The sequence below is a fragment of the Anabrus simplex genome, chromosome 4, assembly GCF_040414725.1.
Source record: "Anabrus simplex isolate iqAnaSimp1 chromosome 4, ASM4041472v1, whole genome shotgun sequence".
NCBI classification, from domain to species: domain Eukaryota; kingdom Metazoa; phylum Arthropoda; class Insecta; order Orthoptera; family Tettigoniidae; genus Anabrus; species Anabrus simplex.
The window spans coordinates 39525803-39552455 of NC_090268.1; the positions used below are offsets into that span (position 1 = coordinate 39525803).

Below are 26653 nucleotides of genomic sequence, written 5' to 3' on the forward strand. Positions count from 1 at the left end.
CCACCTAGACATAATGAAAGCTGGCTGGTGTGGAAGTAACTGAACAGGCTACAGTTAGGAGTGAGAAGATCCAGGGATTTGAAGAATGTGGACAGGTACAAACCTCAGTGCCCTCTGAGCTCAACAACTTGCACAGGGGATGATCTCCTACAAGCCACTCAGAGCGCATTGGACATTGCAAAATACTGGGCACGTGTAATATGAAGATCTCATGTTATGTTTTGTTTCCTTCAAACTGACTTGTACATTAATTGCAAATTTGTATGTTTATAACTTGAGAATGATAATAATATGCTTCAATATGGTAATAGCACATACTAGACTGAGCACTGACTGCTACTAATACTAGACTGCATGTTGAACAGCCAGTACAGTCTGGTTTAATAAAGGTAATTACAATTTGCTTTTATGTAGCACCAACACAGATAGGTTTTATGGTGACGATAGAATAGGAAAGGGCTAGGAGTGGGAAGGAAGTGGCCATGGTTTTAATTAAGATACAGACCCAACATTTACCTGGTGTGAAAATGGGAAACCATGGAAAACCATATTCATGGCTGCCGACAGTGGGCTTCGAACCCACTATCTCCCGAATGCAAGCTCGCAGCTGTGCGACCCTAACTGCACAGCCACTTGCTCGATAATATGAAGGTAATACCTCAAATCTTATCAATTTAATCACAAAATATCTGAAATACCACTTACCTTCAGTCTTGGTACCTTTAGGAAGAGTGTAATCAGACCTTGCAGACCTTACTAGATGGACCATCTTCTGTACAAATTCTACCTCATCTTCTATTTCTTGATTCCTCCAAGGGCACTGAAAGAAGAATGAAGAAGTTTATTTATTTTTTAAACATAATAGAAACAAAGGCAACACTATGTAAATGTATTTATTTCAAGAATACTGCTGATTAGAAATAATGTTTCCAATATAAATTATTGCTGTAAAAATACACAAGAGAATAACGACGCCTAAGAAGCAATACCTCGTATGTCGTACGTCACAATGCTCTTCCTGTTCATTATTTTCCTTAAGACTGGTCATGTCTCCCAACCCCGTATGGATATGTAGTCCATCAGAACAACTTCTGTTGTATTCATTTTTGTATGCGTGTGTATAAAAGAAAATGGATCTTACATACAGTATACTATAAGAATGCTAAATCTCTTCAATAGTGAATGGTAAGGTTCATTTTCCTTTACATGTAACCAAAGGAAAATAAACACAATGTAAATTGTTCTGAGTGAATGTATCCACAAATGGCTGGGAGGCGTGGCCTGTCGTAAGAAACATAATGGATAGGACGAGCTTTGTGGAATACGAGGTTTTAATTCTTGAGTGACGATAAGAATTTAATAGTATCCTATGTAGGCTACTATATGTACTATACTTGCAGTGTGTTGGCTCATGTTAATTACCTCCACCTCCATTTTATTTTATCACTCAGTAATACAAAAGGGAAATTCCAGAATGGATATAATTATTTTCAAGAAATGGCCCCATGCATGTAACTTTGGAAATTGCTGTGTAAAACCTGTTTCGAGATTACTGGAAGACAGAGTTCTGAAATTAATTCCAGTTAGAATAACATTCTAATTTATCGCTTTTGTTAGTGTTTTTTGAATAGCGCTTTGGAAGTGATACTTAACACGTACTTATGTCGGTGAACGTCAAATTGAATGCTGGGTTCGACAACGACCCATTTTGTAAATACTGCACTGTCTCAATTATTTCCAGAACTTCTTTCTATTTGCAATAAATTACCCTTAAATGAATGGAGAGTAACAAAAAAAACATGTATTTTGTAATTATTTCTAACCTTGGACTAAAATGAGTTAAAACTGTATAGCATGATAATGGTTATATTGTACAACGTAGTAAATTTTAACTTCATGCGATTGATAATGTTCAATTGAAATGTGAATGATGTAAATATTTGAGATTTACTTAAATTCATTTTCATGTTGACAAACAGAAGTGTGGTATTTGACAATCTTTATTGTTAGGTTTTAATGTCATTACTGACATGGTATGCAATTCAGAATAGGCAATTGTTTTATTTATTTATTTTTTATACTTCCTACAATGATATGCTGCCTAAATCTGACAAAGTATACCATAACACTTAAATACGGTATTGAATGTATTTTTAACCATGAAGAGTTTTCTGGAGTTATGCAGTACTATAGAGGTGACTTCTAACAACATATGTGTGAAGAAAACAAAGCTTTTCCAATATTAGAAGTGATTGTTCAGCCTTAACAAACATAACAGCTTTGACTGTGTAAATTTAGCACATTTCTTTACTGCGATATTCCTGAAATGGGAATGAAGTTTGTTAAGCAGTTCCATTGTGTTATCCCCTTACTCACGATCCAGCATGACACACAAATTCTTCATCTGTTTAAGAGTATCACCTTTCAGATTATTTGTGATCCCTTGCACTTTTTCTTGTAAAACTGACCCACTCGCTCACAGATTTTGTGGTCAAACACACTTGAACCACTCATACACCGCAACATTCACCTCTGCAAAAACTGACTTTCGTTTTCTCTCCGCTCCTCGATTCCTATTTTCCTCCCACACACTTAAAATTTCATTTTTTACATTCGGGAGATAACGGGTTCAAATTCGACTGTCAGAAGCCTTGAAGATGGCTTTCCGTGGTTTCTTATTTTCACACCAAGCAAATGATGGAGCCGTACCTTAATTAAGACCATGACTGCTACCTTCCCAATCCTACCCCTTTCCCATCCTTCCACTGCAGAAAATCTCCGATGTCTTATTGCGAAAAAAAATAATTATTTGTCACAATTATGTTTATCTGAGTTTCCCCGCATTTGTGAAAGTCTTTTCATACTTTATATAATTACATTTCCTGAAATGGGAATGAAGTTTGTTAAGCAGTTCCATTGTGTTATCCCCTTACTCACGATCCAGCATGACACACAAATTCTTCATCTGTTTAAGAGTATCACCTTTCAGATTATTTGTGATCCCTTGCACTTTTTCTTGTAAAACTGACCCACTCGCTCACAGATTTTGTGGTCAAACACACTTGAACCACTCATACACCGCAACATTCACAACATTCAAGAACGCCTGCGGGACTAAATTCCGCCACCTCGGCTCTCCAAAAACTGTAAAAGTAGTTAGTGGGATGTAAAGCCAATAACATTATCTAAATATGCTTGTTCCTTGTTACTCATGTTTATTGGGCGATAGATTTCCTATTCTTTTCCGTCAAAACAGAATGAAATTCATAATCTGTAAAAGAAATCCTGTCTCAACAATTAGCGCATGTAAGTCTCTTCCTTATCAAGTTTAACTCAACCACTGACCTCAACCTTATCAGTGACAATCTTGAGTTATGAACAGAAAGATGCAAGCTGGTATGGTAAACCCCTTGGTAATCTTGTGAGTAAAGTCACAATGTTGAGACGGTTGAGGGGCTGGTCTAGTGACCCCAACTTGGCAGGTTCGATCCTGGCTTAGTCCACTGGTATTTGAATGTGCTCAAAATAAGTAAAGTCACTGGGACCATTCCTGGGCAACTAGAATTATCAGAATGTACACTAATAAGAACACAAGACCACTGCTGGGCTGAGTGGCTCAGACGGTTGAGGGGCTGGTCTAGTGACCCCAACTTGGCAGGTTCGATCCTGGCTTAGTCCACTGGTATTTGAATGTGCTCAAATACATCAGCCTCATGTCGGTAGGTTTACTAGTATGTAAAAGAACGCCTGCGGGACTAAATTCCGCCACCTCGGCTCTCCAAAAACTGTAAAAGTAGTTAGTGGGATGTAAAGCCAATAACATTATTTATTACCAGAATCACCATAAAGAGAGGTTTGGAAAGAGACCAGCACAGAAGAATTAACTGCAAGGCTACTACAGCATTTCTTTTTCTCTTTTCCTTGGACTTGAAATAGCACAAACATTCAAGAGGAATTCTTGTATGTCCACGGAATAGTTTTAAAAGCAAGGATGAGATAGCCCAGTGAAAAAGAATTGTCCTGGAACGTGTGACATATCTGCTTAAGACAAATGGATGAGACTAATGGTGATGTCTGCTGTCCAGGGTTTGAGGTGTCCACTTAAATGCGTCTTATGTAAAATAAAAGCAATTCCGTGAAAATTTTTTTATAGTGAGATGTCCACTGGAAAAAAAGTATCCATTAAGGCAGGTACAATGATTATATTAATAGATTTCTAGTTGGAAGTGCACAACTACACTCATCGAGAACAATTAGGTATTCATATGGGCATTCCCACAGTTCTTGATATGGATAGTTTGTAGCTATTGTCATGGTGGTGTTTTTTTTTTTTTAAAGGTACAGCCCCAGCATCTGCCTGATAAGAAAATCGGAAACCATGCTAACAGTGGGGTTTGAATCCACCATCTCCCAAATGGCAAGCCAACAGCTACACTGCCTAAATCGTGCAGCCAACTCACTCACTAGACACATAGATAGATAAATAAATAAAAGGCTAATTTTAAAGTCAGTTTATATCCGTGCATTGTAAGAACTTTCAGTAAAGGACTAATAAAAGTACTATTGTAAAAATGGTCTTTTACCCGTTTCTCTACGATTTAAGGTTGAACAAGAATAATACTCCTCTTCTTGGATTATCGGTGGTTGAAAATCTTTCATAACACTAACATACTAAGCCAAAAAGAATCTAATATGTAACTCAAATATTGTTGGTTGCCAAGTTAATAACATACAAAATATATATCATCACATTCCCTGGCGTCTTTTCAAGCAAACTAATCATATGTCGAAGGGTTATTAATATTTTACCTTTCAAACTTTACGATACAGAATCTTGTTCTTTGATAGATAGATAGATAGATAGATAAACTTATAAGGATAATTTTAAAGTTAGTTTACATCTATATATTGTAAGGACTTTTAGTGAAGTACTTGTAAAACTAGGAGGACGACTGTAAGAATTGTCTTTAATGATATCTTACCTCTTCTATTTCAGGATACGGAGACACACAAATACTAGGAGGTTCACCAGCAGTAGTATTTCGGGGTAATCTTTGAAACAACTCTTCAGTTATGAAAGGCATAAATGGTGAAAGTAACCTCAGGCCAATGTGGAGGGAAATGTATAACGTTCTCTTAGCAGAACTGATGGTGGAAGAATCCCCACTTTGGAATACTGGCTTTAAATACTCCAGATACACATCACACAGGTCATAGAGCCAAAGATTGTAACATGCTGTGGTAGCTTGAGGAAACTCGTAGTTAACAAAACCTTTATTACAAGCCTCAATTGCAGCAGATATGCGGCTCAGCATCCAAAGGTCCATTGGTGTTTCATTTCCAACAAGCTGTAGAGAGATTAAATATACATTTAAATGGAATTAAAAAACATCTGCTCATAGATGTGAAGTTTGAGCAAAACATAGTAGGGTCACAAGTCACAAAAAGATTTGGTGCTGCTTCACTTCTTCCATAGCCTAGTCTTGAGCATCATGCATTCACTAGCAACCACCTTGCATGGTCAAGTGCAGATAAGATTTATTTCTATCCATGCATCACTAAGTTACTGTTTTAATAAAGATGGAACTTTGAACAATGATTTCTGTAACAGGAAAATGTATTTTATATACTTTGGGGAAAGCAATAATTTTAGTATCAATATCACTCTACGAACATGGGCTACCATGTTAACAAGACAGCTAACGAGTAATGGACAAGTGAAATGATAAGCTGAATATTTCATGTGTAACATCCATGAGACCTCTGACTTCATTGCCCCACTAGATATAGTACAAGAACAAATTATGTTTTTGATCAAAACTTATGTTCTCATAATGAAATTTTAATTTATTGGTTCCAATTGAGAACATAAAATGCATTCAGGTTACTCTGTAGCTCTGTTTACATCCACAAAGATCATGTTTATCATCACATGCATCTTCTCCACTGAACGAGTGATGAAGTGGAATGAAAATTACACTATTCACTGTGTTCTCTTTTCTCTCTTGTTCAATAATGTAACCATTTTTTGCAAACTTATGAAAAATTGTTCCTTCACTGTCATTTGCATCCTTTCAAACTATAATTCTTGTAATAAAGTACAGATAGTTGTTTGATTACTACTGCCTAATTCTAAATTTTTCTACCATAGAAATTACTATCCAGGCCTATCTCGTAAGAGTTTGTACTAAAATATGTTATGGTTGATTAGATTAATGTACAATTCAAGATGGAAAATGTCCTTAAAATACCGTAAGAATAATAAGAGGAGTAGGAAGAGAGAAGAAGGAGAAACTCTCTTCTAATTTATTATTTTAATGTGTCAGGCTACAACTAAGTAAAATACACCAAAATATCAGTCCTCCTTCAAACAAAATTTCTAAACACCATAACTGAATGCCATATTAATATGAAATACAAAAATCCATCTTTCTATTTGTAATTTTTTAGTACTAGCTGATACTTGGATGTTATACTGGACTGGACATAAATAATAGCCTCTGTCAGGTTCAGTTTAATTTTTGGTCGGTCAGTTTTGGGTAAGAGTATAATGGGAAAATGGATAAGAGGGTCTAGTAGATTTCATACATTATTAATTAAACTTCTGTTTGTGATTTAATTTTCTTTGTTTTATTATTTCTTATTATTTTATTATTTTATTATTATTTTATTACTTTATGATTAACTTCTCTGATGATGTTGCCATCAGGAAGGGCATTCAGTCATAAAAGTTTGTTACGAAGATTCATCTCACTTCATACCCGACCCCGGAGAAATGGGACATGGGTTGGACATATCGTACATACATACATTATTAATTACGTCCCAAAAAAGAGTCTGTTTCAGTTCCTCAATAATCTCAAATGGGCTCAAATCCACCCCAGAAGGTGATCAATCAGGAAGCTTGACTTTGTCCTCCCTTGCAATCCATACATGAAATTGACTTAAACTTTGTGAACCGCAGGTTGGTCTTGCTGGAATAAAGCACAGAAGGGACCATGATGTTTTCTAGAAAGTGATCATATTGCCCATAATAAGAGTGCATTTATCTATGCCTTGTTTGATTCTGTGCAACATTCTTACCCTCCATATTCATACCCATAATCGAAGAGATATATGACCACACAGTTTAACCATGTATTCCATATATCAGGAGTAAGGTCAAACCATGTGAACCGGCCCTTGACTTGTGAAGGAGACAACTCATTCATCAGAAAGATAACATCTGACTAATTACGGTGCATGCGGTCCTTAACAAAAAAGAGTCAATACTCCCTATACTAACGAGTGAGCCTTAGTTTCTTAGCAGGATGTCGGGACTTCAAAACTGTTTCATTTAAAAAAGTTAGGACAGTTATAGGGCTTCCAGAAAAATGTGCAGCCTGTAGTAGCAGAACAATCTATCAATCGAGCCTTGGCACTAAATGTTTGTTTTTGCACTGTACCTCCTGGAACCAGAGCCACCACAAAGAGTTTTGTTTCCCATTTCCCTGAACTGCCTGATGTATCATATTGTCAGACTCCGAAGATTATTAAATCACTGACCTATATCTAAAGTAAGTAAGCCACTAGTCTGAATGAGGCCAGTAACTATCTCCTGAATTGTTTGCTCAACGGTCATTGCAATAGAATAAACAGCTGACCCGGCAGCCAGTTGGCTGTGTAATGTAAATGTGGAGGTAAGTACAAGTCTTCAGTTATATGTCATTTGGTTGTTTGTGAAAATATAACTGAATATCATCTACATATAAGTGATATTTTTTATTAGTTTCTCTAACTAGTTATTACAAACAAAAGCAGTGAATGAAAGGAATAATATGCTGTGCCATGCCCAGCTAAAAGTATGCCACAAATATGTAACATCCTATAAAACCATTTTCAAACACAGGAGGAGACTTCTAGAGAGGTTGATTAAGAAGGAATCTAGAGCTAGGTAGGTAATTATGCTTGTATTACTAAGGAAGTTTCCCATGATAAGATCAATAAGTACACTCAAGAGACTGTTATCCAAATCCTACTACTGTATTTACTTATGTATTAGACCCCACCGCGTATTAGAACCCCCTTGGCTTTTCGACATGAAGAAAATGAAAAAATAAATCTTGTATGCAAGACCTCCCAACATAATCTGTCAGAGAAGAACAACGATTCCAGTTCGAAGCGGCTATAAGCCTTATGCAGCTCTGATGACATCACACAAATTTGTGAATAGTTTCATCCGTACGACCCATGCAATGAAAATATGTGTCGAAGTCATGCGGTATATCTGTGTTTTGTAGTTAAGAAATGTCCGCCTCCATAGCGTAGGCCTAGAATGTCCGCCAGCGTAATGGTTCGCACAATTAGCTGCCATTCTCAGAAGCCTGAGTTCGATTTCCGGTACCATATTGCCAGAGATTTACGAATGGCAGGAAGTATTTATAAAATCCTCCTATCAATACAATTCAAGTCATCTGTTAGATGAAGCAAAGTCTATACATGTTTCAGCCTAATCTCAAGGCTATCTTCAGTAGTAAAACAATGATTACATAATATACAAACAAATTAAAAAACGTAATGATGTGAAGTGACAGTGATCATGATTAGTGAGTTAAAAACACATTGAGGTGCAAAGTCCTCTCGTCTAATAGATCTTGCTGACTGTTAAATAAAACACTATGCTGAGGAGTGTAGTGAGACCGTCAATACTACGAATAAAACGTGTAACATCTGTAATGAGAAAAAAGGTATATATGAGTGGATGAAGAACAAGTTAAAAATGATGTACCAAAAGAAAACTCATATGACTTACTTGTAACAAAAAAGTTGTCGTCTCGAATGGAGATGACCTTGTCGGTCTCAAGTCACATTGACAACTAAGCCTGTGTGTGGCTTACTGTGTATCTGTGTCGATGTGGTTGGGAGGGGTAATGGAGGGGGAGGGGCAGGGAGGGAGGGACGTTGTGATTCGCGGAAGGAGGGTGTTGATGGAAGGGCGGGTCTTGTTCTAGAATGTCGGTAGTGAAACTCTTTTTTATTAATGAACTGTTCGCAGATGAGCGGGACAAAGGTTTCCAATAAAATATTTTTCTTTTCGTTGATTTCATTTAAGTTATAGACGGGATTGTTATATTGGTCGATATCTATATATATATATTCTCTAGTATATTAAGTAAGGGACCTTTCTGTTCGTAATGCAGGATCTTTAAATCTTGATCAATTGTTGTGTATTTATGATTTTTCTCTCTACAATGTTCGCTCATGGCTGAGTAGCGATTATACTTTAGGGCATTAAGATGTTCGGGGTATCTTACATTGAAACTGCGGCCTGTTTGCCCAATATACGTTGAAAGACATGATTGGCATTTTAATTTGTATATTCCAGAGTTAGAAAATTTTTTGTTGTTGACAGTATGAGAATTATATATGAAGTTAAGCGAAAGTTACTTTCATCTTTCGATCAGAAACATACCGGTTCTGGCAAACCCAACAAAGAACAAGTCACCAACATACGCAATCTCAAAAAGAAAATTAAAGATAACGATTTAATAGTAACTAAAGCAGATAAAGGTAATGCTACTGTGGTTATGGAGAAAAGTGACTACGTAAATAAAGCACAATTCTTCTTTACTAATAATAACTTTAACGTAGTAAAAAAAGATCCTACCAATAGAATACAAAGAGAGCTGAAAGCTTTAATTAAGAATTTTTTATTTTTGTTTAATGACGTAGAAAAATCAAAACTGATCATCATGAATCCCAAGTTACCTACGACGAAAGCGTTACCGAAGATTCACAAGGCGGATGTCCCCATAAGGCCCGTTATTAACTTCAGAAGTAGTCCTCGACGTATAAAATATCCCAATTTATTCACAATTTTCTTAAAACACATTTTTCCTTTCAAGCTAACACGTCAGTTAAAAATTCCCTGGAATTCTGCAATAGAATAAAAAATCTCACGTTACCAAAACATTACACCCTTCACTCTTTTGACATAGAAAATATGTACGCGAATGTACCCGTCAATAAAACCATCGAAATAGTAAAAAACAATCTATCCAAATTCAGTAAATTGACTATAAGGGAGATAGAAGAGTTTATTCAGATTTTCAAGTTTACATTAAATAATGGCTTCTTTACTTTTAACAACATCATATACCAACAGAAGGGGCTTCCTATGGGGTCACTGGCCTCGGGAATCCTCGCTGATATTTACGTAGATTTCCTTGAATACACTCACATTATAGGTAAAATTAATGGGATCAAACATTGGACTCGGTATGTGGATGATACTTTTATTATCCTGGATTCTCACATTACTGACAGCAACACCGTTCTTGAATTACTTAATAACCTGGATCCACACATAAAGTTTACGATAGAATCCGAGAACAACAATTCCCTTAATTATCTCGATTTAACTATTACTCGCAATCAGAATAAAACCATTTCTTTTAATATTTACAGGAAGCCCACTCACACAGTAAACACAATCCATCAAACTTCTCTACACCCAGGGACACAGAAGAAGACAGCTTACAATAGTATGATTTTCAGAGCTCTTAATGTTCCTTTATCCCGTAAGAATTTTAGAAAGGAAATAAACACCATTTATGCAATAGCCGAAGGTAATGGTTTCAGTAAAGCTTTCGTGAATAAAATTCTCAATAAATTTAGAAATAAACCCAAGACCACCTTAGAAAAACAATCTTCCCATAAAGAGAAGTTCACCACGTTTACCTTTAATAATAATAATATGTATCCTATTTCAAACATCTTTAAAAAGCACAAGTTAAAAGTAGCTTTCAAGACCGTTCACTCCAATACAAAAATGTTTTTTAATTCTCATACTGTCAACAGCAAAAAAATTTCTAACTCTGGAATATACAAATTAAAATGCCAATCATGTCTTTCAACGTATATTGGGCAAACAGGCCGCAGTTTCAATGTAAGATACTCCGAACATCTTAATGCCCTAAAGTATAATCGCTACTCAGCCATGAGCGAACATTGTAGAGAGAAAAATCATAAATACACAACAATTGATCAAGATTTAAAGATCCTGCATTACGAACAGAAAGGTCCCTTACTTAATATACTAGAGAATATATATATAGATATCGACCAATATAACAATCCCGTCTATAACTTAAATGAAATCAACGAAAAGAAAAATATTTTATTGGAAACCTTTGTCCCGCTCATCTGCGAACAGTTCATTAATAAAAAAGAGTTTCACTACCGACATTCTAGAACAAGACCCGCCCTTCCATCAACACCCTCCTTCCGCGAATCACAACGTCCCTCCCTCCCTGCCCCTCCCCCTCCATTACCCCTCCCAACCACAACGACACAGATACACAGTAAGCCACACACAGGCTTAGTTGTCAATGTGACTTGAGACCGACAAGGTCATCTCCATTTGAAACGACAACTTTTTTGTTACAAGTAAGTCATATGAGTTTTCTTTTGGTACATCATTTTTAACTTGTTCTTCATCCACTCATATATACCTTTTTTCTCATTACAGATGTTACACGTTTTATTCGTAGTATTGACGGTCTCACTACACTCCTCAGCATAGTGTTTTATTTAACAGTCAGCAAGATCTATTAGACGTGAGGACTTTGCACCTCAATGTGTTTTTAACTCACTAATCATGATCACTGTCACTTCATATCATTACGTTTTTTAATTTGTTTGTATATTATGTAATCATTGTTTTACTACTGAAGATAGCCTTGAGATTAGGCTGAAACATGTATAGACTTTGCTTCATCTAACAGATGACTTGAATTGTACTGATAGGAGGATTTTATAAATATTTTCTTTTGTAAAGTGATAACCGTCAATACGGAATGAGATTCATAACTTGCAATGGCAGGAAGGCTAATTTGCTAATTTCCACTGGGAGGCTGTCTTAAACAGAGCTGCACCACCTCGGAATGAGGAAACGAGTTTACTTTAGTTAAGAAATATTCACGGTTGTTGCTAGGCCTATTAATATAGTCAAGCAAGATCATTAACACAGTGATCATTTAATATCTCGTAACTCGGGCCAATATAGGGTTTTTTGAGAGAGAAGTAGGTTTAAAACAGGATTAAAACAATCTAATCACAATTGTTTTACTCGCCAATGTACCTAACAAATAATAATATTGATTTTTTATGTCCGCATTTACTTTCAACGATTTTCGGAGATGCCAAACAAAACATACTACGGTACGTCAATAAAAAATGGGAAACAATGAACATACAAAATTAAACATTATGATAATAAAATGCATTACCGCCACACCTGTAGATATCCATAATTGCGGCAAACTTGCCTGTATTTATTTTTATTCTTTCCGCCGTGGAACTTTGGCATTATCCGGGCGATACCGTATCTAAATCTAAAAAATGTGGTCTCTCTTATCTCATTTACAGATGTTTAGGTAAATCCTGATGTGATAAATGTAGAGGACAAGCATGAAATATACTTAAAAATAAGGGTCTTGTTTTCAACAGCAGCAGTTATCAAAAGAATGCCTCCAGTCACTATGTATTACATTCGGAAATACAAGTTGTAACATACGCTAGTTATCAGCTGGTGGTTTGGCACGCTTTCAATGACACGGCTTTATTCAGGAGTGGCTTCCGCTACACAATTGACTCACAATTTCTACCCCCATCGTTAATTTATGTTTCATCTTATACCGATCCAGAGTTCACTTAATCTTTTTCTTTTTCTTTTTCATATGCATTGTTTTACATGTTTTTACGGCTGACGATGACCTGGACTAGGGTCGAAACCGGTCCCATTTATAGTTACTATTAAATAAGAATGTAATCACTACATTTCTTTCTTTTATGTATTGAATAGGTTGAACCTCTTTTTCAATTATTTAATTTTTAACACATATATCAGCTGGGAATATCAGAGACCATCTCAAGAAACCATTTGGGAATAGCTTCATGCAATTTGGACTCTACAGCCGAGAAAGAAACTATTTTTAAAAGTAGTGATTAGGTTTACTGTGTGGTAGGCCTACTGCTCAACTGACAGAGACAAATGACTCGCGATTGAGTTCAATAGTATCAATATTGCATAATATGATAATACAATACCCTTATCCCTTTTCTATATGGGGCCGAGTATGAAGTGTGTTCACTGCACAAAATCTGAGTTTATTGTATATTGGACCCCCCTTTCCTTTTATTTATTTTTTTTGCTGTAAAGGTGGGGAAAAAGGGGTCTAATACGCAAGTAAATACGGTAGTTTTCTAGAGGGCTGTGATCTCATTTAATCAGGAGTGCCACAGCTCAAGTCTTACCTCCCAAGTTAATGGACAGAGATCATATTTTGTAAAACTTCTCAAAAATCACAACACAATACTATATACAGCGAGTTTCTCTCAGCAGTTGGCCGGCAGGCGCTCCCAGATTATCTGCCTCCCATTGACTCATCACTTTTCGTTACAGTGCAGCAGCAGCAGCAGCACGGGGATGTCCGCACTTCGCAGTTCAGTCCGTGCTTAGAACGTGTGCTAAGTGTTGATCTGTTGCTCCAACTGTTCTTGAGTTGTCAAGTGTTACTTCGGGGGAATAATTCTCATAATTCCTCCACATGTGTATACGGTAGAGGAAAGGGTATTTACGTACAATAAATATGTGAAAACAGAGTCTTGCAAGGAAGTCGTTAGGCGATTTGTAACAATTTCCAGGTGTACACCCTCCACATAGAGGGACCGTGCGGAAACTCGTAAACAAATTGAGAGGAAATGGTTCTTTACTCGATAAGAAGCGAAGTGTTAAGAAATGTGTACTTAATGAGGTAAAAGTACATGAAATCGCAGAAAGATTAGAACATACACCTACAAAATCGCTAGGATGACTTGGACAAGAAGTTGGGGTAACTTTAGTACACAAACTGTTCATTTTCTTCCTTCTTAATTACTAATTTTCTGAATTTTAATTGTTATCTCATGTCATGCATGCATAAAGTGAGTGAAGTACTGTCCTTGTTGTTATGCCACAGAGCGGGCAGTGATGAGTCAATGGGAGGCAGATAAGCTGGGCGCGCCTGCCAGCCAACCTATGAGAGAAACTCACTGCACAATTTACATGCATGAACTAATTAAATATATTTACTATCATGCTTATAAAACATTTCACACCTTAATTTGCTTTCCACCTCCACCAAAAAAGCCACCTTCACAACCACCATTACTACATGCTGAAGTAGCAGCTGTAGAAGCTCTGAAGTTTTTTCTAGAAGTTCCATAACTGCTGATGTGCCTATGCCACCTGAACAGATGATGATACTGGGAGTTCACACCACCACCAAGAGCTTCATATACAATAGTATCAGCTTGAGACGGAGTATAACCATCAAGGTAACTACAGTTACCCAGATATGAATTAAGTGTCCGATGGAAACTTTGAGCACTGCAATATTTTTGACAGTTCTTTATTATGGACACTAAATCCATACCACTAATACATTCCTCTTCTAAACTTACTTTTCCTATAGTTGTATCAGGCTTGAAATCATTTCCCAAATAACTCAGAGCAAATTTCACTGCATTCCACAATTTATTGCAAAAAAATCTGTAGCCCTGAACACGCAGGATATCCAAATTGATATCGCGACCTGAAAACAAGACAGAGTAACTCTTTTGAAGTACACCAATTCAAGGAAACCAATTGCATTTCAATAAAAATATTATTGCCATGATATCATTACCTTGCATTATGTAAGCACAGAGTGCAAATCTTAGAGCATCTGTTCCACATTCTGGAATGCCATTAGGAAAATCTTGCTTCTGACCTTCTTTGGCCTTTTCAATTTCTTTTGGATCCAGATTACTGTCGTAAAGTTGTTTATGGAGATCCTGAAATTCAAGAGTGCCATGAAAGCCAAAGGAAAAAAGAAACTGAGTACATCTTAAAAACCAAACACTGTCACTATTGTACTGCTCTATTAAAGCCTTTACCACAATTCTACTTCTTTTTAAATAACTATTACATAAAACTTACCCCAAATGCATACATAATATTTCAGGTAATATTACCAAAATGAGGAAGTTCAAATATCACTTACTTTTGTCCCAACCAAAACATATTTAACTCAACATATTTAACTCATTCAGTTCAGATAAAATCCACTTCAAAAATGGGTCACTATGATAATCCCATTAAACACAAATATTTTTCCCAATTACAATAAACTCATTTTCTGACCCTAAAACTAGCACTGATATCTTCAGCTGATACCTTTCAAGTGGCACACACCAATCATGTCAGAATTACTAAATTACTGCAGAATTACAGCAGTACAGGGAAGTGATTTCTGCTTTAGTTAGGTTTAACTTTACCTTGTTTGTTTGGGATCTTTTTTTCCTTTTGTGTTTGTTCTGTGTTCCTAATCTTTTATCACCTGTGCTTGTCTGCCATGTTTCTTTCCTTTACAAATTAAAAAGTCTTATATTGTCCTCCTTTTAATTTATATTAGATAAGATAATGTTTAAACATGTTTCAGCCTATCTAAAGGCCATCTTCAGTAGAAGCTAAAATAGTACATGTATATGCAAATAAAAACCCTGAAAAATGTGTGGAATTAAAAGATAATGATCACGATTAACATATTAAAAACACGTGTGAATGTTGAGGTAGAAAAATCCTCTCATCTAAAAACTCTTCTGGTTAACATAAAACTTGCTAATCCTTTTTAAAAGTGGAAATCTGTGTTGCACTTAGTGACACTGTCAATAAGGGGATAATGAGTGCACATCATTCGTTACAAGGCTTAGTGACATATCAATAAGGGCACGAGACTGACAAGGTCATACCACTCAAGACTAATTTTGAACAAAAAACATTTATAAACTACCAGAAAAAGAAACAAATTAAATGAGAATTTTAATTTTTAGATATAATTCTGTTACCTTTTTTAGGTAGTTTATAAATTTATTTATTCACAATGTTTCAGCGGTTCTAAACTGAAGTAACTAAGAGTGATATTCTGTGAGATCAGCACAAAGGATCTGACAATTACACAAACCCACCAATGAACGAGTCGATGTTAAAATGAATTCTAACTAACCTCTAAAGAAATTCCTCTGATCACATCAACTGGATCGATCACATTTCCCAGTGACTTGCTCATCTTTCTGCCATGGGCATCTCGTACCATAGGATGAAGAAAAATTTCTTTGAAAGGAAGTTGCTTCATTAGCTTCTGGCCAAAGAAAACCATACGTGCCACCCAGAAGAAGAGAATGTCATGGCCTGTTTCCAGTAAAGTACCAGGATAAAATGCCTTCAGATCTTCCGTCTGGAATAAGAAAACAATCATAAGGAAAAGAAAAGAATAAAATGCACACATGCAAAACCACTTACAGAGCTGCACAAATGATGATGAGAGGTACTAACTTTACAACTTTATAAAGTGCTTCAACATGAAATCATAGTGCAACAAAAAAAGAGTTACCAGAAAAAAATTTACGAACTATACAAGGAATGGTTTAAGCCTCCATGGCTCAGGCGGCAGCATGCCGGGCTCTCACCGCAGGATTCCATGGTTCAAATCCCAGTCACTCCATGGGAGGTTTGTACTGGACAAAGCAGAAGCAGGACAGTTTTTTCTCCAGGTACTACAATGTTTCCTGTTATCTTTCATTCCAGCAACACTCTACAATATCACTTCATTTCATTTCATCTGTCAATCATGAATCATTGCCCCAGAGGAGTGTTCAGAGAAGCAGTCGAGGATGTTAACCTAGGCAGCCGGATCAATGACAATGTCATTAATAACATCTGCCAGTAGCCATAATGATCTTCAAATTATTATTAACAACATTTCAAGGATCAATGCAGCATTTGGTCTGTTCATGAATACTGGCAAGACCAAGCTGACTGTATTTTCAAAAACACCAAAGTGCCATCCCTGAAATACCTAGGGAATATAGTGAATGAATATTATGATTCCATGAATGAAATATCCAGGACTGGGTAAGCCAAACATTTGTTCAATAGTATAAGGGCCCTATTCACCAGTAGAGATCTCAACCTTCAGCTCCGAGTTCAGATGTAATACTACGTTTTCCCTGTCCTCCTGTATGATTTTGAAAGGCTGGATGCTCAAACCTTTGCTGGAAGTGGATTGAAGCTTTCAAAATGTACTTGTACAGAAGAATGCTTTGAATATCTTGGGTAGGAAGGAAGTCCTTAACTCGTAAAATCAGACAAAAGGAGCTTCTAGCAACCACCAAGGAGAGAAAGCTCAGGTACTCTGGGTACATCACGAGAGGTGAATGATATGAACTTTTCCAACTCATCGAGGGGAAAACTGACGGGCAATGGAAAAATTCCTGGCTTGAAGACCTGCACCACCGGAATGGATGAACTTCTATTGAAATCTTTCGAGCCGCTGTTCTGCGAGTAATGACGATGTACAGAATTGCCAACCTTCGTAAGCAGCTGGTGTCCTAAGAAGATGAAGCGTGCATATTTTTTGCCACCAAAAAAAAAAAAAAAAATGATGACAGAAAACTTTTACATAATCATGGAAGGAAAATTAAGTAACTTTTTATTTTCCTCCCAGATTTCTATTTCTATGCAAGGTGGGGAAAATTACGCGAGTAAATACCATAATTCTTTCTGTAATATATTCATTCACCTTCACAATGTACAATATATAAGATAGATCATATAAACATACTCCACACTGCCTCAATTCTAAATTTACGTTTTGGCCAATTTTGCTCTGCCTGGTGGTTATGCGCTGAAACATAGACATCCAACCAATCCCAAGCTGCCATTCACATCGACTTATATCAACAGAGTGCAATCTCGAAACTTAGTTGCCAACTCTAATATTTACATTCACTACGTGGTTAACCTATCTCGCTCAGCGTCTATGGCATTCAGTACGGTACGCGATATTTTGCATTTTTCTTCAGTAATTGGTGTTTTTCATATTAGTTTTTATCTCTCTAATATTAGTACAGTATAATGTAGTTTACAGTCTAGCATAGCGTAAGTTAGTACAGTAGAGGTTTAGTAGTTCAGGGTATAAAAATAGCTGCAGTTTTTATATGTCCATGTATTTGTTAGTGAACTTATTTCTTTCGTGTTTAGCATGTCTCTTCTTATTTTCTTCATGGGGCCTAAAATATTAGTTCCTAATTAGCGTCGACCTCTAAGATCGCTTTATGTGCCCAAACCATCTTAGTCGACTCTTCTCTATTCTATCATTCATTTTTTCCACTCCAATGTCTTCCCGGATTTTCTCATTCCTTATTTTGTCTCTTCTACTCTTCTGTATCATACTCCTCAAGAACTTCATTTCAGCTGCCTGTAGCATGTTTTTCCTTCATTCCCATCTAGATATACCTGCTCCCTTCACAAAGCTGCAGGTTGTTCTTATTGGGTCTTCTTGGATTTTTTCTCCATTTCACCTGGTAGTCCTAAAGTGGAGAGTCTGATTCTACGTACCGCCTCACTTCAAAAAGTATGTATTCAACTGATTCCTCTGCTTCATTGCATTTCCTACATATGTTGTCTCTTATTACTCCAATTCTATGTGGGTGTTTTATTCAGATGGCAGTGTCCTGTCAACCCATCTTATATTTTCTCTCCCAGTTTCAGCAGTTCTTTAGTATGCTTCTCGTTTGGTCCTTTTATCAGTTCCTTTGCAAGCCTGCATCTTGGAGTATTTTTCCAGTTCTCTATTTGTTTCTTTTGTACCCATTTTCCTATGTAGTGTCGGGCTTGTCCATAGGAAATTCCGCATACAGGTTCTGGGCCTACAAAATGTGTTTCTGCCCCTTTCCTGGCCAGTTTATCTACCTTTTCATTTCCTTCTATACCTGCACGCCATGGTACCCATATTATTTTGACAATGTTGTACTTTGAGAGCTTCAGGAGAAGTGAATGGCAATACCAGACAATTCTGGATATTATCCGGACTGCGTCTAGTGCCTTAATGGCCGCTTGGTTGTCCGTAAAAATGAAAATGTTCTTATTCCTATAGTTCATTTTCAGATTTTCTTCAAGACATGTTGTGATAGCTATCACTTCAGTTTGAAAGACTGTAGTGTGTTTGCCCAGGCTCATCTGGATTGATCTCTCAGGTCTTCCCCCGTTGATCCCTCCTCCTGTGCCATCCTCAGTCTTTAAGCCATCAGTCCACCACATTATATCTTCTCTATCAGTATTCCACTTGTTGATATCTCAGTCTTTTTATTTTTTATTTTTTATTATCTGGGTCACAAATGGTTTATCAAAGTTGTACTTTGGTATCATATGATCAGAAGGCATGTGTAGAACTTCCTCTGTTATTACTCTGTTAATTTTACAGTGTCCTAGATTGGAACTTTGTGTATTCCAGCACTCTGATTGTGCCAATCTATATGAACTCATTCTAGCCTGTCCTTTTATGAAATTACATAGTGATGGGAGGTCTAGTAAAGTATTCAAGGCTTCTGTCGGCGTAGTTCTCATAGCCCCAGTTATGGCTATGCATGCCATTCTCTGCAGACTATCCAATCTACTGCCGACTTTTCCTTGACTTACTTTCTGCCACCAGATGATTGCAACATAAGCCATCAACAGTCTAATGATCATAGTGTATATCCACATTACCATTGATGGTCTTAGGCCCCATGTCTTCCCAATGGCTCTTTTACATGCATACAGCAAGTTCTTGGCCTGGGTTATGTTCCTTTCTATATGTGGATTCCAGGTTAGATTTTTATCTAACACTACACCTAGGTGCAATGCCTGTTCCTCCATATATATAAATCTTGTCCAAATAGCTTCAGTGATCTCTTTCCCTATAATTTTCTCCTTCTTGTAAAAGGGACCAGAGTTATCTTGTTCAGGCTGACTGATAGTTGTTCTTCACGACACCAGTTCTCCACAAGGTTGAGTGATCTTTGCAGGAGGTCCTGGATAACACTCATCACCTTACCTCGTACCACAATCACTAGGTCATCTGCATATCCTTGTGTATAGAAACCCTGTTCGTTGAGCATAGCTATGATTTTGTTCCATGAGGTTCCACAGCAGAGGTGAAAGAACTCTTCCCTGAGCACAGCTTTGGGTGGCCCTAACCGTCACAGTTTCTTCAAACAGGGTTGTTTTTATCTTCCTTCCGTCTAACATGGATTTAATCCATTTGACGACGGTTTTACTCACCTTGCTCTTTTCCAATGCTTTGATCATAGAGTCATAGGTTGTATTGCTGAAGGCTCCTTCTATATATATAAGAATGCCGCCATTGCAATTTCTTTATATTCTAGGCTTTCCTCTAGTTTACAAACCAACTGGTGGGGTGCTACTTCAGTGGATCTGCCAGGTCTATATGCAAACTGATTTTCATGTAACGCTGAGTTCAGCTGCACCGTTCTTCTGATATATTTATCCAGGATTTTCTTCATTGCTTTCAGCATGAAGGAGGTTAAACATAATGGTCTGTACGCTTTGGCTTGGGCATAGTTTGCCCTTCCAGGCTTAGGTATGAATACTGCTTTAGCTTCAGACCATGATTTCGGCACGTACCCTACAGCTAGACTAGCTCTGAAGAGGTCCGACAGGGCATTGACGAATATCTCCCATCCTACCTGTAGGAGTATCGGAAGTATCTCATCCAGCCCTGGAGCCTTTATAGGGTGAAACGTGTCGACTGCCCATTTTACATGGTTGTGTTTTATTATTCTGTTGGTACAGTTCCAGTCTGCTCTTCGAGCTCCGGTCTCTGTTCCAACCGTTTCTTCTTCTGTCATCTCCTCAGCCTCAGGAAAGTGACACACCATTTTAGCATGCCTCAGTGTAGTTCAGGAAAGACAAGTGGCAAGAAAGTGACTCTGAGATCAGTGGAGTGTTCCTCTTGTAGGCCATAACCTCCCTCCTGTGCCAACCATTAGCGGTGAGTGATGTGTTATTTCGTCATTCTCTTTTATTCTTAATAAAGTATTCTTTCTTTTAGTGTCAGATATTATTAGTAAGTGTAGTTTTTGTGAATTTGTTTTAAATCCAGATTCATTAGCTTTTCAGAGTGCGGCATCACATTTTACGAGGGCTGTTTATTGCGGTCGTATTGCATCAGCTGTTCTAGCAGCAGTAGCATGCTAGAAACAGAGGTAAGGCGAGGTTTATTTGTGTTGCAAAACGTCAATTTAGAAGTAAAGAGTATGATGTAGTCAACTCAAAAGAATATACCAATGTTGTCTATACCGTATATGGTTACAAATGAGAAGAAATGTGCACAGTGCAGCCAGATAATTATGTACTAGCAGAGGTTCCTTCAGAGAAAAAAAAAGAAAAGAGGTGTGTTTTTAAAACAAATATGAGGTACCACGAACTACTGCATGGTAAGTAAAAAGAAACAAGTCACAAGAATTGTAATAAAATCCAATGAAGTCGCTGAAATCATTTTTGAAGAGATATACAGATTACCAAGTGGGGATTTGGATACATTCTTAAAACAGTTTGATTATTTATTCAATAACGCAGTCAGCAGGCTTTATAACTGATACGACACTTAGGATGTTGAAAGATACTATCCAATCATTTAGCTTTACTTATTCAATCAAGGAACCTACAAGGGTGACAAAATATTCATAAACTTTGTTATATCTCAATATTACAGATATCCCAGATGAAATACACAGATGCACTGTAATAGGATGCTTTTCTTATCAGACCATTGTGGATGAGAGTTAGGAAATGTTTATGCCATTCATTCAAAAATAGATAAGCATGTAAAGAAGTACAAAAGAAAGAAATCTGAAAATAACACAAAGAAATTTATAGAATTTAAATGCATTGTCTGGGGCGATCTTAGACAAAGCAGGGATCTAACTGTTGCATGGGAAACATTCTGACATAATTTTAAGGAATGTTTCAACATGACAAGTCCAAAGAAGAAAAAGTCAGATCAATGATGACTGACTGACTGACTGACTGACTGACTGACTGATAGGTGCAACATTTTTAATCGGTATGCTCACTGTCAAACTGATTGAAAATGCTCAAAGGTCTTGGGTAACTTTAAATTCTTGTTGATTATGTGGTCTATTTATGATTAGTGAAATTAAATTGTTTCCCTGATGGGAACTTATTTTCTGATACTGATATACTGTGATGTACACAATTCTGTATAATCTATACATATGCAAATGAATACTCATTTGATTTGATATAATGATACAATTTAGTTAAGTTCTACTTAGAGTGTCCATCTGTAAAATGGAAACTAAACAACTCCACCCAACATGTTACCATCCTTGAAGGTGTCAAGTTACAACCTACACCTCCCTTTCTGGTAGTCAGAAACTATTCCATCCTTATTTGAGAGCTACAAGAGTTTGGAGAAGTGCATCTCTCAAGAACCTGCATACTCGAATGCTGTAAAATCTCCACAGAGACAGGTGTCCGAATGAGTAAATTTATATACCAAAATTTACTCATTCGGAGCAAATATTTCAGGTCCTTTATGGGAATCAACATCTATATCATCTGATGGCCAGGCAGACATCAATTTTTGAAAATGAGACAAAGACTCTCATAGTGCACTGGCACTGTCAGTGGTTCCAAGTAGCCTATGCAGTGGCCTCCACGGTATGCACTAGCCATGCGTCTTGGTTTGTGTGCTATTTACCAACTGATGAGCCCAACTTAGCACACTGGGGCGAAATGCTGGCAACCAAGCTGGAAAACTTATAATGTCCAATAACGGACCAACTATAAAAAGAGGTTAGACGTAACACATTAACTGCTGCCTTAATTAAACCTATGAATTGCCCTAGGAGCCGATATGTTTTGCTTTTCTTTCTATTAGGTAGAAGGTAGTAGACTGTAGTTTTAACATTACAAGTGAAGTTTTTACACATCATCATCATCATCATCATCATCATCATCATCATCATCATCATCATCATCTAAAGGCTTCACCTTGTCGCTGCAACCATAGATCTCTTCTCTCTGCGATCCTTTTCATCTCTCCATAACCTTGGCATCCCATCATCTCAACTACCTCTTCAATGATCTTCTTCCGTGGTTTCCCTCTGCCTTTCTTTCCCATCACCTTGCCTTCGAACAAGTTCTTTATGAAGTTATTATGCCGGAGAATGTGACCGAAAACTGATGCTTTTCTCCTTTTTATCGTTGTTATTAAATGTCTCTGGGTGTTTATTTCTCTAAGCACTGCTTCATTAGTTTTCTTCTCAATCAAGCTAGTTCTTGTCATCTTCCTCCATAGCCACATTTCCACTGCCTCTAGTCGTTTCATGTCCTCCTTCAAGAGAGTCCATCCTTCACAGCCGTATAGCAGCACACTCCAAATGAACGTTTTGATAAATAATTTCTTTTGTTCAGTATTTAAGGATTTATTAGTTAAGAGCTGCTGCTTCTCCTCAAAGGCTTTCTTACACAGGGAAATCCTTCTTTTTATTTCCACAGTGCATCTGTTGTCATCGGTAATAACTGATCCTAAGTAGCAGAACTTGTGCACCTGTTTTATTAAAATACTAGCAATTGTACCCGTGCTTCGCTACGGTATTCCAGATTGTATACGGATATTGAAGTAAATTACTATACATGAAGTTAATAATAATTTTTAAATTGCATGTAAATTGGCGTTATCCGAGAAAAAGTATAGGGAGGTCCGCAGAAGATGTTTCCAATATAAAGTGCGAGCTGTGGAGTTGTGATGATAACGACAGGTGCACTTGTCTACCATAATTCATTATGTTTTAGAAACGTTGAATAGGGTGAAATTTGTGTAAGAATTTCACACAGTGCATCACTTTTCAAATACTTATGCGACAGCTTCAAACATAGAATTAGGCTCACATATGGCTACTGGGTGGGCCAATATTCGTGTAGAATTTGATGATCCCATCTTTCCTATAAGTGAATCAAACAATCAATTGTACGTGTACAAATTGCAAAACTTAGGTAAATCCAGAAACAGAGAAAAATTTAATGTATAAGGGATAGAGATACGACAAAAGGTCATAGGACCGAAGTTGTAGATCACTCCAAATTAAACGGAGATTGTGCCATCCGTTTTGTGATACCACTTACCGTTTAGCCACGAAATACATCGAAAGGAAGGACTGCACGGTCATTAAAATTGCCTCCATATTTCGATACTTTTCGGGGGTAAAAAATAAAATTTTTTAACATCTCGTAAATTTTCCATCGGTTACACGCTAAAAGCTATAATTTTGCAAAATTTCAATTTTCTAACTTATCTGGGAGATTGTGCTGCGATGTTGATATGGGGGAGTGGGTTAAAAATCAGGACTTTAAGGAAACTTTTAAGCCCATAAAACCTGTAGGTTCTGGATAAATATCACCGACTGTGTTCTTATGCAGGTTTGAAACTCCCAGCATGTACCCGTCAGAGAATTATGAGAATTTGAAATTTTTCTAGGGATCCTGACGTCATCAGGTTGTCTGGTACCAAGTTTTAAATTCCTAAGATGCCTAGAATGGTCTTACTAATTTACGTCTGTTTTCATTTTTATGCCTTAATTTATATATATAGTATATATAGCGCGCCAAACAGACTTCCATTTATTAGTGTGGATAATATTTTACCCGCTTCCCTAGTGGTTCTAGGGGCGTATTACTCCCACAGTACGTTTTCCAGGTAGTAAGTCATACTTGAAAGTCATACTGGAACATACACACGTCCATTATCTCAGTCATTTCTGAAAATTTATTTTTTCACCCTTTCTCACCCCCTATACCAAAGGGGGCTGAAGTTAGACTTTAAACATCCGGAATGTTACTATTCATCTCAGCGACCAGGAAAACTATGGATTCGGCAATATATTCGATTACTATTATATCTCACTCCCACTTCCCCCACCCTAAAGGGGCTAAAATTTGAGTTTAAAAAAATCGGAATGTTACTATTCATTTCAGCGACCCCGAAAAGTACGGATTCGACACTACTTTCGATGATTTGTATATCTCAGTCCCCTTGCCCCCCCCCCCTCCCGCCCCTAAGGGTTCCTGGGGTGTTTTACCCCCATGTGGTTTGTCTCCTGATACTAAAAATTCGGAGTGTCACTATTCACCTCAGCGCCTATGTATTCGACACTATTATTCATATATATCATTATTATTTCTATATATCACTCTCCCATCGCCCCCCATCATGAAGGGGGCTGAACTTGGACTTTAAAAAATTTCGGAGTGTCACTGTTCATCTCAGCGACCCCAAAAAGTATGGATTCGACACTATTTTCAATGATTTTTTATATCTCAGCCCCCTCGCCCCCCCCCCCTGCCCTTAAGGGTTCCTGGTCTGTCTTACCCCCACGTGGTTTGTCTCCTGATACAAAAAATCCGGAGTGTACAATTCACCTCGGCGAACCCCGAAAACTATGTATTCGACACTATTTTCGTTTAATTTTAAATATCACTCCCTCTCGTCCCCACCCCAAAGGGGGTTGAACTTGAAATTTTAAAAAAATCCGGAGTGTCACTATTCATCTCAGCGACCCCAAAAAGTATGGGTTCGACAGTATTTTCGTTAATTTGTTTATCTGACCCCCTCGCCCCCCCCCCCCCCCCCCATCTCTAAGGGTTCCTGGGCTTTCTTACCCCTACGTTGTTTGTCTGATACTAAAAATCCAGAGTATACAATTCACTTCGGCGACCCCCGAAAACTATGTATTCGACATTATTTTTGTTTAATTTTATATATCACTCCCCCCTCGACTCCTATGCGAAAGGGAGCTGAACTTTGACATTTGAAAAATGGGGAGTGTCACTGTTCATCTCAGCGACCCCGAAAACTGTGGATTCGGCATTTTTTAAAATTATTTTTATACCTTGCCCATCCCTGACCCCCCACCCTTAAGGGAGCTATGGATGGCTTACTCCCACAGTGCTCGTCTCCAGATAGTAAGTCATAAGTGTACCAAGTTTGGATGAAATTGCTCCAGTGGTTTAGGAGGAAATGTGTCATTTACGCACACACATACATGCATACATCCATTTTATATATAGTAAGAAGAAGAAGATTATGCTTGCTTTATTATTACATAGAGAAAGTTTATTTTGAACACTGCAGAGATCTAAACTTAAACTGTATATCCGAAGAAATTATTCGAATCAGAGGAATGAATATTACTTCGCTCGCGGCATGCCCAATCATGAGAATGGCTTCAATAATATTAGTCATCAGTTTCAGAGTCGTGTTCATTGCAGAGGACAGGATTCTTATTCTTAAGAAGGATAATTGGTGCCACAATCGTCCGCTCTAAGATGTTCGAGGGTACTCCAGGTGACTCCAAGTCTTTCGAAGCTCTGCCGTGTAGTTGATAGACTTGTAACTGTGTAGAACATCGGGTAATTCTTGTAAAAGTTGCTTGTTGAAAGAAATGAATGACATGATATATGATTTAAAGTTAAAAACTTCATAACTGATCCGTATTGAACAAATAGTACCAATGATATATGATAGCAAGAATGAAGAGGATGAAACCCGGCGCCGGCACATATGCCACTCCTCTCGAATAGCTCAAGACTTAACGTTCCGATCCGACGGATGAATCATCATCAACACCATCATATGCCCTCACACCATATAAGACCAAAAACAGCATCCTACGTCCTGGACGTAAAATGGCTCCTTGAATATTGTGTTCTCTACCTATCTTATGT

General features: G+C 37.3%; 1 protein-coding gene across 2 annotated transcripts in view; it reads right to left on the minus strand.

The window, feature by feature from the left end:
- Positions 1-26653, minus strand: part of ValRS (Valyl-tRNA synthetase) — a 135556-nt gene that overhangs the window by 15732 nt on the left and 93171 nt on the right. The window contains exons 12-16 of one of the 2 annotated variants that reach the window (XM_067145047.2): positions 16068-16298; positions 14709-14856; positions 14485-14615; positions 4983-5348; positions 706-820 (exon numbers count right to left, since the gene is read on the minus strand). In XM_067145047.2, the coding sequence (XP_067001148.2) occupies positions 706-820; positions 4983-5348; positions 14485-14615; positions 14709-14856; positions 16068-16298 (991 nt within the window). Of the gene's footprint in view, positions 1-705; positions 821-4982; positions 5349-14139; positions 14616-14708; positions 14857-16067; positions 16299-26653 lie in introns of both variants that reach the window. The other variant, XM_067145046.2, reaches the window with a different exon arrangement.